This window comes from Chenopodium album, chromosome 15 (assembly GCF_948465745.1).
Source record: "Chenopodium album chromosome 15, dcCheAlbu1.1, whole genome shotgun sequence".
Classification (NCBI taxonomy): Eukaryota; Viridiplantae; Streptophyta; class Magnoliopsida; order Caryophyllales; family Amaranthaceae; genus Chenopodium; species Chenopodium album.
Genome location: NC_137848.1, coordinates 48,190,929 through 48,206,092, shown reverse-complemented (window position 1 = coordinate 48,206,092; position 15,164 = coordinate 48,190,929). Strand labels below are relative to the sequence as shown.

General features: G+C 35.1%; 2 protein-coding genes and 2 pseudogenes across 2 annotated transcripts; all 4 read right to left on the bottom strand.

The window, feature by feature from the left end:
* Nucleotides 1-169: 169 nt before the first annotated feature.
* On the bottom strand, nt 170-1,711 carry LOC145582405 (zeatin O-xylosyltransferase-like). The gene has a single exon (XM_081639401.1). The coding sequence runs from the start codon at nt 1,680-1,682 to the stop codon at nt 264-266; it is 1,419 nt and encodes a 472-aa protein (XP_081495527.1). The 5' UTR covers nt 1,683-1,711; the 3' UTR covers nt 170-263.
* A 910-nt stretch (nt 1,712-2,621) lies between these two features.
* LOC145582404 (zeatin O-glucosyltransferase-like) lies at nt 2,622-4,024 on the bottom strand (annotated as a pseudogene).
* A 3,048-nt stretch (nt 4,025-7,072) lies between these two features.
* Nucleotides 7,073-8,602, bottom strand: LOC145582403 (zeatin O-glucosyltransferase-like; annotated as a pseudogene).
* A 1,550-nt stretch (nt 8,603-10,152) lies between these two features.
* LOC145582402 (zeatin O-glucosyltransferase-like) lies at nt 10,153-11,645 on the bottom strand. The gene has a single exon (XM_081639400.1). The coding sequence runs from the start codon at nt 11,635-11,637 to the stop codon at nt 10,225-10,227; it is 1,413 nt and encodes a 470-aa protein (XP_081495526.1). The 5' UTR covers nt 11,638-11,645; the 3' UTR covers nt 10,153-10,224.
* Between the last annotated feature and the right edge of the window lie 3,519 nt (nt 11,646-15,164).

Below are 15,164 nucleotides of genomic sequence, written 5' to 3'. Positions count from 1 at the left end.
TGATTAGTATCATTAATGGTGAATCATACAGTATTTCCCAATGTTGCGCACAATTGTGATTGGAATAAGAACCATAGGAAAACTTAAGAATGCTTGCTTACTATGATAAACTGATGCAAATAGTTTGAAAATAGATATGCAGAATACGTGACTTTGTGAAAATAGTATAAGACACTACACAACTGAATGTTGATCCTTCTGGACTTAAAGCAACTGAGATTCTTGGTGAAAGGGTCACTTTTTAAGAGAGAAATCTGCATTCATCATCTGGTGATATGACTAATGAAAGAATCCATTTCTACACGAGAAGCACCACCCTCAGCAACAGATGCTCGGACAGCATCACCCAGTTCTGCAGCCCTTTTTCGCATCTCCTTTCCTTCATCTGATGTCATCAATCTTCTCAACGCATTCTCTATAGTAGCTGACGTCACTAGGTCAGCATGGTAAGCCCAATCCCTCACCAGTGTACCAATTTTTAGCATTTCTGTCACCAAAGTGGCATTCCTGGGTTGATCAGAATGCATGGGCCAAGCTGCCATTGGCACACCCATGCTGATGCTCTCCATGCATGAGTTCCACCCACAGTGACTCATGAAACCACCTATTGATGGATGTGCTAAAATTTGCATTTGAGGTGCCCAGTCTCTTACCACCATACCCCTATTTTGCAGTCTCTCTTCATACCCTTCCGGTAACAAAGGAGTTTTCACTTCATTGCTGGAAAATACGTCAGTTGTATCAGCTCTTCTAAGTACCCATATAAACTTTTTTCCGCTTCTTTCCAATCCTATTGCCAACTCCGTGATTTGCTCATCAGTCATCGAGGTTGTTGATCCGAAAGAGACATATATTACTGAACCTGCCTCTTGTTTGTTTAGCCATTGTAGGCATATATGGCTATCATTTTCACCTTCCTTTTCGACTGGATTCAACGGTCCAACAGAAAAGTGCTTTGTTTCAGGGTTTATTGACAGCCTCTCCAATAGTTGAACAAATCTACCTTCTATCAGCCTTGATGTGTTGTATAGTATTCCTGCCTCAAACCCCAAAAGTTGCTGTTGGCTGACTATGAAATTAAAAACCTTTGGTGTCAAGCACCCTTCATTTGAGGGAATGCATTCTGGGACATCAAAATCTAGCTGAAAAGGCTTTTCGGGTATTCCTTCCCAGATATTTAGGAACATGATAAAGGCAGAGACAGGAAAGAAGACATAGGATTCAGCATTCGGGATGAATTTTACATCTTGGATCACGGAAGTCATTAGACTATCAAAAATGATGATGATTTTCTTGAACTTTGTGGAGAGTTCTTGTAAGAGTTGGGAAATGGGTTGACGTAGATGTGTAGAAGCATCGAATAGTGGTTCAAGGTTAGTGGGGAAAAGGATAGAGGGGTCGGGATTAGGAGGGGGTGAACTATGAAGAGGGATTTGGAAGTCATGGAAGTGGATCTTACTTAAAGTTTCAGAGTCCCGACCATGGAGTCGGAGCTTCACTTGGTGGTTGTGGCTGGCAGATCCAGCATAATGAACTGGTAATCCGTAGGAGGTTACGAGGTGAGAGAGATGGAGGAGCTGGTTCAAATGGCCTTGGGCTGGAAATGGTACCATCACCACAGCCAGTTGAGGGTGGTTTACTTCATCTTGGTTGCCTATTTTACTGCAATTTTGGTCTTCCATTTGGGGTCAAGTTTTGGGGTAGAATATAGGAAGAATTGTGATTTTTATACTACTCTTGATAAATAGAAAAAAAACTCTATTAAATTATGGTTACTTGTCGTACACACAAAGCAAAATTTGTTTAATGTTATTTTAGGAGGAGCTTATGTTGGCTCAATTCTTACATCAGTGGCTGCGTCATGGCCCCTATCAGTAAGATTCATGTTAAGATTGGATTTTATAACATTTTATTTGTGACTTTGTCTGCTGATATGTGGTTTTTCTACGTTTGCAGACTGAAGTTTTCTATTTTTAAAATGTGCTAATCTTTGTATTCATGTTAAGTAAGTCATACATGACCAAAGGGGTATTAGCTGCGGGCCATTTTGCTTCTTGTACATCTAAGTTGGAATTTGTCAAGCAGTATGGTTTTTTTTTTTTTTTTTTTTTTTTTTTTTTTTTTTTTAGTAGGGTGTACTTGAATTTTTTGTATTCGCAATCCATTTTTTTAATTTTTTTTTGATCTATAAATTCTTCTCGTTTAGTTTTTGAAAAAAGTTTAATTTTGTAAGTTCGAAGTGTGAAACTCTTTTTACAATCTGCTTCTGTTTGTAAGAACTCTTAATACAAGTTTGCTTTCTGATTATTCTTAGAGTATAGTCATGATCTAGAGGCCTAGAGGCAGATGATTATGCTTATAAGTTTTAGTAGGAAATTACAATGCCGAACACAGAGATTACAGTAGTAGGATATAGACAAGCTTAGTGCCTGCTTATTATGAAGCACATATTCATGTGAGTTTTTTGAACAAGAGATTCACTAACAGTAATGTTTAAATGGTAAGTTTCTGTAATTAAGATAAGATAGAGCATAATTTTGTTGAAGAGCCTTCTGGACTCGAGTCAATCTCTATTCCTTTGTTTAATAATTTTGGCCCTGCATTACACTAACAGATTTTTATTATCTGGTTACATGAGAAATGAAAGAATCCATTTCTAAGCTAGAAGTGCCTCCTTTGATAACTGATGCTCGAATAGCTTCACCTAGCTCTGCTGCCCTTTTCCGCATCTCCTCCCCTTCTTCTGATGCCATCAATCTTCTTAAAGTATTCTCTACAGTAGTTGATGTCACCAGCTCAGCGTGGTGTGCCCAATCCCTCACTTGAGTACCCATTCTTAGAACCTCTGTCACCAAAACAGCATTCCTTGGTTGGTCGGAATGCATAGGCCGTGCTGCCATTGGCACTCCCATGCTGATGCTCTCCATGCATGAGTTCCACCCACAGTGACTCATGAACCCACCTATAGATGGATGTGCTAGTATCTGTAATTGGGGTGCCCAGTCTCTTACCACAATTCCATTTTGTTTCATTCTTTCTTCATACCCTTCAGGCAGCTGAGGCATTCTTTCGCTTACCTCATCAAATGTAAAAATGTCTCTAGTATCAGCCTTTCTAAGCACCCATATAAACTTTTGGCCGCTTCTTTCCAATCCCAACGCCAACTCTGTGATCTGTTCATCTGTCATCGAGGTTGTAGATCCAAAAGAGATATATATCACTGAATCTTTCTCTTGTTCATCTAGCCATTCCAGGCATATATGTCTACGCTTCTCATTTTTGCTTTCTGTTTCCACTGGATTCAAAGGTCCAACTGCTAAGTGTTTCATATCAGCTTTTCTTGGCAGCTTCATTAGTAGCTCAATATATTCACCCTCTATCACCCTTGATGTGTTGTAAAGCCTTCCTGACTCAAACCCCAAATGATCTCGTTGATTGACTATAAAGCTTGTAACCCTGGGCGTTAAACCCCCTTCCGTGGACTGAATGCCTTTTGGTACATTTGAATCTAATGTAAAAGGTTTCTGTGGCAGTTTGTCCCAAGTATTGAAGAAAGATGTAAATGCAGAGATGGGAATAAATGCATAAGGTTCAGCATTTGGGATATCTTTCACATCTTGTACCACAGAAGCCATTAGGCAGTCATGAATCACGATCACTCTCCTGAACTTGCTTGACAGTTGCTGTAGGAGTAGGGAAATAGGTTCACGGAGATGCTCAGAAGCATCGAAAAGCGGTAGAAGGTGTGTGGGGAAATGGACAGTAGGGTCTGGTTTTGGAGGGAGCTGTAAGGAGGGAGATTGAAGTCATGGAAATGTATTTTACTCAAACTTTCCGCGTCCCACCCATGAAGACGGAGTTTGGCTTGACGATTGTGGACCGAGGATCCAGCATAGTGTACAGGTAATCCATAAGAAGTAATGAGATTTGAGAAATGCAGGAGTTGATTAAGGTGGCCTTGTGCCGGAAATGGCACCATCAGAACTGCTACTTGGGACTCTTTATAGCAAGTCCGGCCTTCCATTGTTAGTTGGGGTGGGAACTTGGCAGGGAGGTATGTAGATTTATATTGTCGAAGATGAGTATTGCTTTTGATTTATAACTACTATTATGTATTATTGCTACTTTGGATTCAGAGTATAAATTATGATAATTACAAATGTGTTTATAGGCTATGATCAATTTAACTACTATTTAAGTTTGTATCAAATTAATTCAGATCAAATTAGACTATATCAGATTTTCTTATTTAGGTTTAATTTTCATTGAATATCTTTATTTTTGTAACTAAAAAAATTATGAAAATTGCATATTTGACAAGTCAATATTAATATGAACTATTCAGATAGAATAATATTTACCTTTTCTAAAAAAAAAAGATCAGAATAATATTTACCAATTTAAGCTTGTCTAGTGGGAAAGATTGTACCTGGTTTTTGAGGGTGGAGATCCCTTACCCTTCCCTCCTCACTCTTAAAGTGTCTGACCTCCAAATACCGGACAAAAAAAAAAGTGATTGGGATATCATATTCCTCTGACCTCAAAAAAAAAAAAAAAAAAAAAAAAAAAAAAAAAAAATTCTAATCTTTACTAAGTGAAGCCTGCTTTCTTCAAAAAAAAAAATAAAAATAAAGTGAAGCCTGCTTGCTCAAATCTGTCTGTTTCCTCCTTCCAAAACTATGTTTTATTTGTTTTTATTATGTCATGAACTAGGTTAGAATTGAACCCAACTATGGAGTATGTGATAAGGAGAGAGATAGATTATGCTCAAAATAAACTAATGTTGCAATAAGTCTATAGCTTCTCAAACAAGAATTCATCGTGATTAAAAACGAACGAGAAAACGTATATTCAAACCAGAAGGACTTAAATGTTTTCCTATTACTAACAGGTGCTAAGATTTTCACACCCCTTTTGTGATTAGTGTCTCACTTTTTCTAATTACGTAATTATCTCCATAATATTGACCATAAATCTTTTACAATCTGTACACTTTTGTTTGTTTTTTTTTTTTTTTTTTTTTTAACTATTTTTTTCGCATAATTATTCAGCTTTTGTATAACACATTTTAATTTTAGGCCTCTGACTTCTACATTTTTTTTTTTTAACATGCCAAGATGAACAAGAAGGCACATACAAAGGTAGCATATCGCGATCTCTCCATGTATGTTAAGTTTATGAGCACTACTAGTTGACTAACAATGTCTACCACCTATGATTTCTTAAAATTGAATACCCAAGTAAGTTTGATGCTAGACCAACATGCTTAACAGTCCTCGACCTCTAAGATAGTAAATTTTTTTACAGAATTTTGCTGATATAGTCCTTTACAATCTTATAGGTTATTGGCTCGAAAATACAAAATATTGTGGATGTAAGGAATGCTAAGGCTAGACCGCATACACTGCCATACAGCCAGAAAAGAGGTAAAATATCAGTATATCCTAACTCATACTCCGTACCATTCAATTGTTTCACACCTTATAGGTTTTTATCCAGTAGCCAAGTTTGCTCGTATGTGTTGCAGAAAGTTTTCTGTATCTTGTTACAAAAATTTCACAATTGTGTTCAGGTACAGCTTAAGACCTGTTTATTGTTGTAAGAAGTCAAAATTGCTTGTTAGGCTTTGTTACAGCTTTCGTGAATTAGATTATTATAAGAGTTTATCAGCTATATAAAGCGAGTAAGTTTTGATAGATGGAAGAAACCATGTTGAACACAAAGTAATACAAGACTAGGAATATACTCGTAGAACCTTGAAAAATTATAGGTCTGCTTATAACACATTAACACTATTGGTAATTGGTAAGTGTGGTGAATTATGAAGTAATGATAAGATATATGCAGTATCATATATCATATTTTCTGTAGAGCCTTCTGAACTTGAGTTAACTATGTTACGCTGTAATATTGTGCGTTTCTTATAGATTAATGTCATCTGGTGGTATGAAATTGGGAGGTTTGGGACTTGCCCGTAGGACTAGGCAAGGATGATGATTTTTACAGTTGAAAAAGATTAGACATGTTTTATAACCCTGTAACTTTGTCAGCTAGTAGATATTTTTGCCCCCAATTATACACCACGAGAGCCTCGAGAGGTTATCGATCATTCCTACTTTACTGTCCTGCCATTTTATGTGGTATTGTCTCTATTTGATGAAAACTTGAAAATGCTTCTTTTTCTATCACATGGATTGTCTTCAAAACTACGAGTATATCCTCATATGTGTCCAAAGGGTATTATTTATGAGATATAAAATTTTCGGAACGAAATATCGCAAAACATAATACTCTCTCCGTCCATAATATAGTTTTCGTTTGTGTTTTTTCACAATATTTAAGAAATAGGAGGAGAAAGTGGATGAAATACATTAATAAAAATGAAAAATACAATAATAGACAAAAATTAGAGAGAGAAAGTTGAAAAAAGTACAAGGCATGTGCAAAATTCAAGAGTAATGTAGGAAGTAGAATGAATAAAGTTATTAAATTGAGGATATAATAATCTTTACATATTATTCATAAATAGAAATAGGAACAATATTTTGGTTCTTCAAAATAGGAAAACAAGAATTATATTATGGGACGAAGGGAATACAACTTTTAGCCCGTTCTTTTTTAATAATATAACCATTGGATTATACATTAATAATACAACTTTTAGGGGTGTTTATTTTAAACAGGCTAAAATCGATTGGTAACCTGCTTTTACAGGTTATCATCGTTTTATGACGATACGTGTCATGGTAACCTATTACATGACGACACGTGTTATGGTAACTTGTTTCCAATCAGTTTTTGCGTCTTTAAATGAACACTTTCTAAAGGCTGTATATAACCCAAAAGCTGTATTATTAAAAAAGAACGGGCCAAATATTGTATTAATTTTTGAAACTTTTTCTAATAAGAAACGGAGGTAGTATATGTTTTCCAAAACGGTTCCTTTTTGTAGAATTAATAGTCTCATCCTTATTAATTAAAAATGTCAGATGTTCATTTTTTTTCTTACAAGACAGAGAATAGCTAGTTGTGAGATCCAGGAACATCCTTACAACAATTTGTTTGAACCATTTAACAATACTGTAAAAAAAAAGGACAATACTGAATTGAAAAAAGAAAATGTGCAATGGAAACAAGGCTACTACAAGGTAGAACTATCTAGAGATATAGGAAATGAAAGCATCCCTTTCTGAATTGGAAGCACCACCTTCAACAACTGATCCTCTCATAGCTTCTCCTACTTTTGCAGCTCGTCTTTATCTCCTTTCCTTCTTGTGATGCCATCAATGTCTTCACTGCATTCTCTATCGTAATTGATTTTACAATCTCACCGTGGTGTTCCCAATCTGTCACCATTACACCAATTCTAAGCACATTGCTAATCAAAAACACATTCTTTGGTTGATCAGAATGCATAGGCCAAGTTAGAATTGGCACACCCATACTTATACTTTCCATACAAGAATTCCATCCACAATGACTCATGAACCCGCCAACTGATTTATGAGCCAAGATTTCTGGCTGTGGTGCCCAATCTCTTACTATTATTCCTCTATCTTTTACTCTTTCTTCATAATCTGCATGAAGTTGAGGCTTTTTTACTTTATCAGCTTCTGCAAAATGTCGTTTGGATCCGCTCTTCTAAGCACCCATATATACTTCTCTCCGCATCTTTCCAATCCGTTTGCCAACTCTGTGATCTGATCATCGGTCAGAGATGTTGTCGGCCCAAAAGACACGTATATCACCGAATCCTTCTCTTGTTTGTCTAGCCAATGAAGGCATTGGTGTCTATTTTTCATGCTTTCACTTTTGATTTTCACCGGGTTAAAAGGTCCCAAGGCAAAGTGATTTATTTGTGATTTTGTTGTAGATAGCCTCTCCGATAGCTGAACATATCCACCTTCTATAATTCTTGACGTGTTATAAATCCACCCTGATTCAAACCCGAGAAATTTCAATTGATTGAGAGCAAACTCTTGTCATATCTTGTATAAAACACCCATCTTCAGGGGGGATACCTTCTGGGATATCTTTTGAATCCAACTGAAATGGCTTCTCTTTGTCGGGTATACTTCTCCATGAATGTAAGAAATTGTAAAACGCAGAGATAGGAATAAAGTTATATGTTTCACCATTCGGAATGAGCTTTACATCTTGGACAACATAAGCCATAAGAATGTCATGAATGACTATGACTTGGTTAAACTTTCCCGAGAGTTGCTGCAAGAGATCATATACCAGTTGACGAAGATGCTTGGAAGCCTCAAAAAGGGGTAGGAGATGTTGGGGGAAAGGGACTGAGATGTCAACATTTGGAGGAGGTGAGTCATAAGGAGGGAGTTCAAAATCATGGAACTGAACTTTTGTTAAGCTTTCTGATTCCCACCCGTTACATCGGACCTTCACTTGACGGTTGTGGGAGGCGGAACCGGCATAATGGACCGGTATACCATAGGCAGCAATGAGATGAGAAAGGTGGAGAAGTTGGTTGAGGTGGCCTTGTGCAGGTAGTGGTACCATTACCACTGCTACTTTACTCTTAAGGGTGTGGTTTATTGTCATTTTGGTCTAATTTTTTTTCTTGTGATGAAGTTATTGATGTTATATAAATATATATTAGACAATACAGTCTACCAGCATCTTTTTTACAAAGGAAGTAATTCGTTTTTATGTTAGTCTTATGACCTCACTAAATGTGTCATTTGCAATGCTAGTGATCATTTAGACAAATCTCTAACAAAATTAAACATGCCAGAATTTTGCTCTAAAGTAGAAGTTTCAACTGCGTAAACGTGCAAGTACTGTCATTTGTGGCCCGGATTCGGATGGAGTATATCATTGTTAGACATTGCCAGCTTGTATATGAAACCCCATTTTTTGTCTTACACCACTAGTTGATAGACTTGATAATTGGGAGGAAGAGATTGCTTGGCTATTTCTGATGAATAGTAATGGCACGTTTAAGTTAGTGTGTTTAGTACGGAGTATATTGTTGAAGGATGAGTTGTTGAATGTCAGATAGAAGGCTATGTCACCATGCATCTTAAGTTTGGTTACACTCAATACAAATTGTTTAAAACAATGGGATTGAACATTGCAGTTATTTTACTTGAACTATAGAACTATTTTAGATTATTTTTCCCATGTAACTTTAATACTGCAACTTATACTCGTATGTTTTTAGAAGATTTAAAAAATTTTGAATCATAACCATTTAAAGAAATCAAATGTTTTATGCTACAAATTCCAAATATATCCTTGTTTATTTATATTGCTTTTGTTAATGTTTGCAATAATTTGGATTAATTTGGTAATTTTGCCTTTCTGCCCTTTTTTTTAAAAAAAATATAGAGAAATCTCCAGTTTATCTCCTTGATAAGCAAAATTCGTGAATTAAATGGCAAAACTGTAAATAAATTAATAATTTTGCCTAGTCATCATGACATTTTTGTAAATAAATCAACTATTGTGGAATCCATTTCTAGTTGTCATGGTATGATTGTAAATAATTAAATTATTGTCGGGTCTATTTTTAATAAAAATTTGTTGATTGATTGATTTATATTTTTGACATTTGATAAACATATTTTGTTTATTAATGGGATAAACTTGTATTTTCTCTTGAAAAATTTGAGCATTTCACCTTGTTGCAATATTAAAAGAATGCTAACTAGTTTTTTTTTTTTTATTTTTTTAGGTGATAAATAAAACTTGAGATTAAATTTCGTTTATATCACTGTTCTTTAGAGTCTCTATGTCCAAAAAAAAAAAAAAAAAAAGACAACCACATCAAATTAGTAACTATTATAAGTCTTTTTTTTTAAAAAAAAAAGAAAAATTAATTTATTTATTTTGTTAATTTTTGGCCCAGATTGAATAATTGAATAAAGAAAGTAAAAAAAAAAGAAAAGGGTGCTAACTTCAAAAGAAAGGTAAGAAAGACGGGAGCAAGCCAGCAACTGAGCACCTTCCAAGTTTACAGAATTATAGTCTCATTGTCCCATTCCTTATAATTAAAGATGTCACATGTTTTTTTTTTTTTTTTTTAACAAGACATAGAATAGCTAGTTGTGAGATCCAGGAACATCCCACAATTTGTTTAAACCATTTATTTGAAATGTAACAATACTGGAAAAAAATAAAAATAAATAAATAAAAAAGACAAATATTGAATTGAAAAAAGAAAATGTGCAATGGAAACAAGGTTACTACAAGGTAGAACTATCTAGAGATATGGGAAATGAAAGCATCCCTTTCTAAACTAGAAGCACCACCTTCAGCAACTGATCCTCTCATAGCTTCTCCTACATTTGCAGCTCTCGTCTTTATCTCTTTTCCTTCTTGTGATGCCATTAATGTCTTCACTGCGTTCTCTATCGTAATTGATTTTACAATCTCACCGCGGTGTTCCCAATCTCTCACCATCACAACAATTCTAAGCACATTGCTAATCAAAAACGCATTTTTTGGTTGATCAGAATGCATAGGCCAGGCTAGAATTGGCACACCCATACTTATACTTTCCATACAAGAATTCCATCCACAATGACTCATGAACCCGCCAACTGATGGATGAGCCAAGATTTCTAGCTGTGGTGCCCAATCTCTCACTATTATTCCTCTATCTTTTACTCTTTCTTCATAATCTACATGAAGTTGAGGCTTTTTTACTCTATCAGCTTCTGCAAAAACGTCGTTTGGATCCGCTCTTCTAACCACCCATACAAACTTCTCCCCGCATCTTTCCAACCCATTTGCCAACTCTATGATCTGGTCATCTGTAAATGATGTTGGCGACCCAAAAGACACGTATATCACTGAATCCTTCTCTTGTTTGTCTAACCAATTAAGGCATTGGTGTCTATTTTTCCTGCTCTCACTTTTAATATTTACCGGGTTAAAAGGACCTAAAGCAAAGTGATTTATTTGTGATTTAGTTGCAGATAACCTTTCCAACAGCTGAACATATCTACCTTCTATAACTGTCGAGGTGTTATAAATCCAACCTGACTCGAACCCGAGAAACTTCACTTGATTGAAAGCAAACTCTGTCATATCTTGTGTAGTGAACCCATCTTCAGGGGGGATACCTTCTAGAATATCTTTTGAATCCAACTGAAATGGCTTCTCTTTCTCGGGTATTCTTATCCATGAATTAATGAAACTGGTAAATGCGGATATAGGAAAAAAGTTGTATGTTTCACCATTTGGAATGAGCTTTACATCTTGGACAACATAAGCCATAAGAAGGTCATGAATGACTACTACTCGGTTAAACTTTCCCGAGAGTTGTTGCAAGAGATCAGAAACTGGTTGACGAAGATGCTTGGAAGCCTCGAAAAGTGGTAAGAAGTGTTGTGGGAAAGGGACCGAGGGGTCGACATTTGGAGGAGGTGAATCATAAGGAGGGAGTTCAAAATCATGGAATTGAATTTTTGTTAAGCTTTCTGAGTCCCACCCATTGAGTCGGAGCTTCACTTGATGGTTGTGGGAGGCTGAGCCGGCATAATGGACCGGTATACCGTAGGCGGCAATGAGATGAGAGAGGTGGAGAAGTTGGTTGAGATGGCCTTGTGCGGGTAGTGGTACAATTACCGCTGCTACTTTACTCTTAAGGGTGTTGTTTATTGTCATTTTGGTCTTTTTACTTTTTTTTTTTTTTTTTTTTTTATGTGATGAAGTTATTGATGTTTTATATATACACAGACAATGCAGTAATACAAGTATCATTTGTACAAATAAAGTAATTTGTCTTTATGTTAGTCTTATGACCTCACTAATTGCGTCAGTCGCAATGCTAGTGTCCTAGTGATCATTTAGGCAATCTCTAACAAAGTCAAACGTGCCAGATCTTTGCTTTAACGTCGAAGCTTAGTTTCAATTGTGTATACGTGCAAGCGCTTGGTCCTGCCATTTGTGGGCCGGATTTTGGATGGTATCTATCCTTGCTAGACATGCACATGCCGGCTTGGATATGGAATCCCACAAGAGATTGACTAGTTATAACGGGACGTTTAAGTTAGAGTGTTTATTACAGAGTATATTGTTGAAGGATGAGTTGTTGAATGTCGAATTGAGGGCTAGTTCACAACACCATGCATTACACTCAATACTAACTAGGCAATTACTAAAAGTAATAGTATTGTCCAAACATTGCAATTTGAGGTTTTCATCCATTACTTTAATACTACTATGTATATGTTTGTAAATTGTTTCACAAATAGTGCGACATATATACCCATTTTGAGAAATTAATATTTCCTTAAACAAAAAAATTATTACTCCGTGTATTATTTAAGAAATCAAATAGATTATCTATTTCATGCTACAAGTAGAGAAACATTTATTAAATTACTCATAATTTTTATTTTAATTTAGTTTGATCATTAAATAAAATGCTTTACATTATAATTATGCTTGATTTTGAGATTTTCAAAGGTCAAAAGTATAAAGTTGATTAACAAGAAAAGCTTGTATTTAAACTCGACTTGATTAATACATGATTCAATCATGAATTATACATGAACACTACTACATCCTAATTAAATGAATTAAAATTAGCTTGAACATTTTATAAGCTCGATTGCCTAAATGACTCCGAACTTATGACCTTAAGGTTAAGAAGTGATCAACCCAAGGCCACCATCTCTGCCAACAACAAACAATCAAGCATGGGGACTTTTTGTTGAAACAATGGTTAAGTTTCCACTAAATAATATTTCCTCCGTTCTTTTTTACTTGACCCGTTTTGAATTTTACACTATTTACTACCTTTATTTTGACCTTTTTTTTGTGAATAATATGTAACGAAAAATATATTTATGTTGAATCTTTTTAATTCATCTAAATAATTACTATTATAATATATAAATTTTATAATTTTTAGACAAACGTGATAAAATAATCGCATCAAGTAAACAAGCATAGGAAGAGGAAGTGACAAGCAGTTAAGAATTTCAGATAAGGGGTCCAATTGTGACAAGCTTTTTGTTATTGTTTTAATACAAATAAAAATACTCCGAGTAGACATGCATTGTAAACATATCTTTCTTATCTTCAATTCAAGGGTCCATTATTGATAACCACTTTCCAGATTTTTCATCTTCTGAAATTATTTTATCGTCTCCATTTTTTCAGTCTACTCTTTTGTATTATTTTTGTCTCTTCTGGCTTTACAACTTTTTTTCAATGCAAGAAGTCGACGAATAGTTGGTTAAAGCTTTTAACAGCTACTCCTTCCATTTTTTCTTTTTTTTTTTTTCATTTAATTTTTTATGATTTTCAAAACGCGTCTCAAAAAGTATATAATTTTATTTATACGAGAAAAAAATTATAAAAACTTGTTAATATTATAATAAAATATATAGTATAATAATACAAATTGAACAAGATCGCACTTAATTATATTATCTCTTATTGATTAATGGAAATTTATGGTCAAAAGTTTTAAGGTTTAACTAGAGTTGTCAGTTTCCAAACCGAACCGTTAAACCCGACTGTTTCGAACCGATTCGAAAAGAAACTGAACTGTTTAAAACCCGTTTTTTGGAAACCGAAAACTGACCTGACCCAATTTTTTCCAACCCAAAACTAAACTGAACCGAATTTGTGCGCACCGTTACTAGCTCGACCCGTTATCAAGCCAAACCATTACAACTCGAAACCGAAAGCAACCCAAACCGATTACGTCTAAACTCGATAGTAACCCGACCCATTTTAAACCGAAAACCGTTTAAACCCGGCAAAAATCCGATAAACCTAAATCGTTCCAACCCGAACCGTTTACGAACCATAACCCGTTGAGACCAAACCGTTTAAAACCCGTAACCCGTTATGACTGAGTCATTTACAACCTGTAACCCAATATGTTTATGATCTGATCCGTTTCAACCCACTACTCGATAAACCCAACTTATTTATGATTTGACTTGATTATAACATGACCCATTCCTACCTGTTATCTAACTAACTCGACTCGACTCAATTTTAACCCGATATGATTTGAACTTAAACCAGCTTCAAATTAGGTAAACTCGTTTTCAAACCAACCAAGTTCAATCCAAATCGATTATAACTTGAAACGATAATGATTGAACCCGATTTCACCCGATCTGTTTTGAACCGAAACCCATTTTCGAACCGACCCAATTTACCCCAAACTGATTATGACCCGAACCAATTACGACCCGCCCTGATTAAGACCCGAACTGTTTTTAACTGAAACCCACTTTAAACCGGTTAAACCCGTTTTCAAATCGACCCGGTTCAACCCAAATTGATTATGACCCGAACCGACTAGAACCCGACCCGATAAGAACCCGATCCGAATAGAAACTGCAATTAAAAAAACCAAACCGAATTGACCCGATAATTTTCAAAACCGACCCAAACCGACCCACTTATTATTTCAACCCTTTATAAACCGACCCGTTATAATCCGAAACTGATAAACCCAACCCAAACTCGCACTGTTTACCCGAATTGACACCCCTAAGTTTAACCCATTCATTTAGGAATAAAGGGAGTGTAATCAAAATATAATCCGTTAGAGCCTATATGGTGCAATCATTATCCTACGTAACTTTCTCATAATGGTCTAATTAGCTATAGACATTTGGTAAAAGCCAAAAGACAATTCTACAAAGCTTAGGAACCAACTGCGACCAAGTCACCCCGTCAATTTTTTTGACTCGTGATCGAGAAAATGGTTAGTAGTTAGCAATAGAATAATCAAGATCAAGACAAATTTCTCTATGCATTTGTCAAATCTACATCGATTTATTTTATACTCTCTTTATTCCACCCTATTTAAAACAAAATACTTTCATAAAAAGTGATTAAGTGCAACAATCTTAATAGGACAGATAGCATGATCAACTGTTTAAATTATCAACAATATACTTAATATAGTATTCTCTCCTTATTTTATTACTTGTTTCACTTTTTTTTTACAATCGAATGAAAAAATATCATGAAAAAATATGTGTTGTAATTTTTAAAAAACTGAAGAAGTATAGTTTAATATTTCTAGATTCTCTCTCCTCCCAATATCATATTTTATTCTTCCACCAACCTCACTTCTTTCATATTCTATTTTTACCTCCGATTTTATTTTAGTTGCAACTTAGGGGTATTATTTGTAAGATATAAAATATTTCAAA

What these genes read in the sequence shown, in the direction of transcription:
- LOC145582402 (XM_081639400.1), bottom strand. Translation starts at nt 11,637, where the DNA reads ATGACAATAAACAACACCCTTAAGAGTAAAGTAGCAGCGGTAATTGTA.
- LOC145582405 (XM_081639401.1), bottom strand. Translation starts at nt 1,682, where the DNA reads ATGGAAGACCAAAATTGCAGTAAAATAGGCAACCAAGATGAAGTAAAC.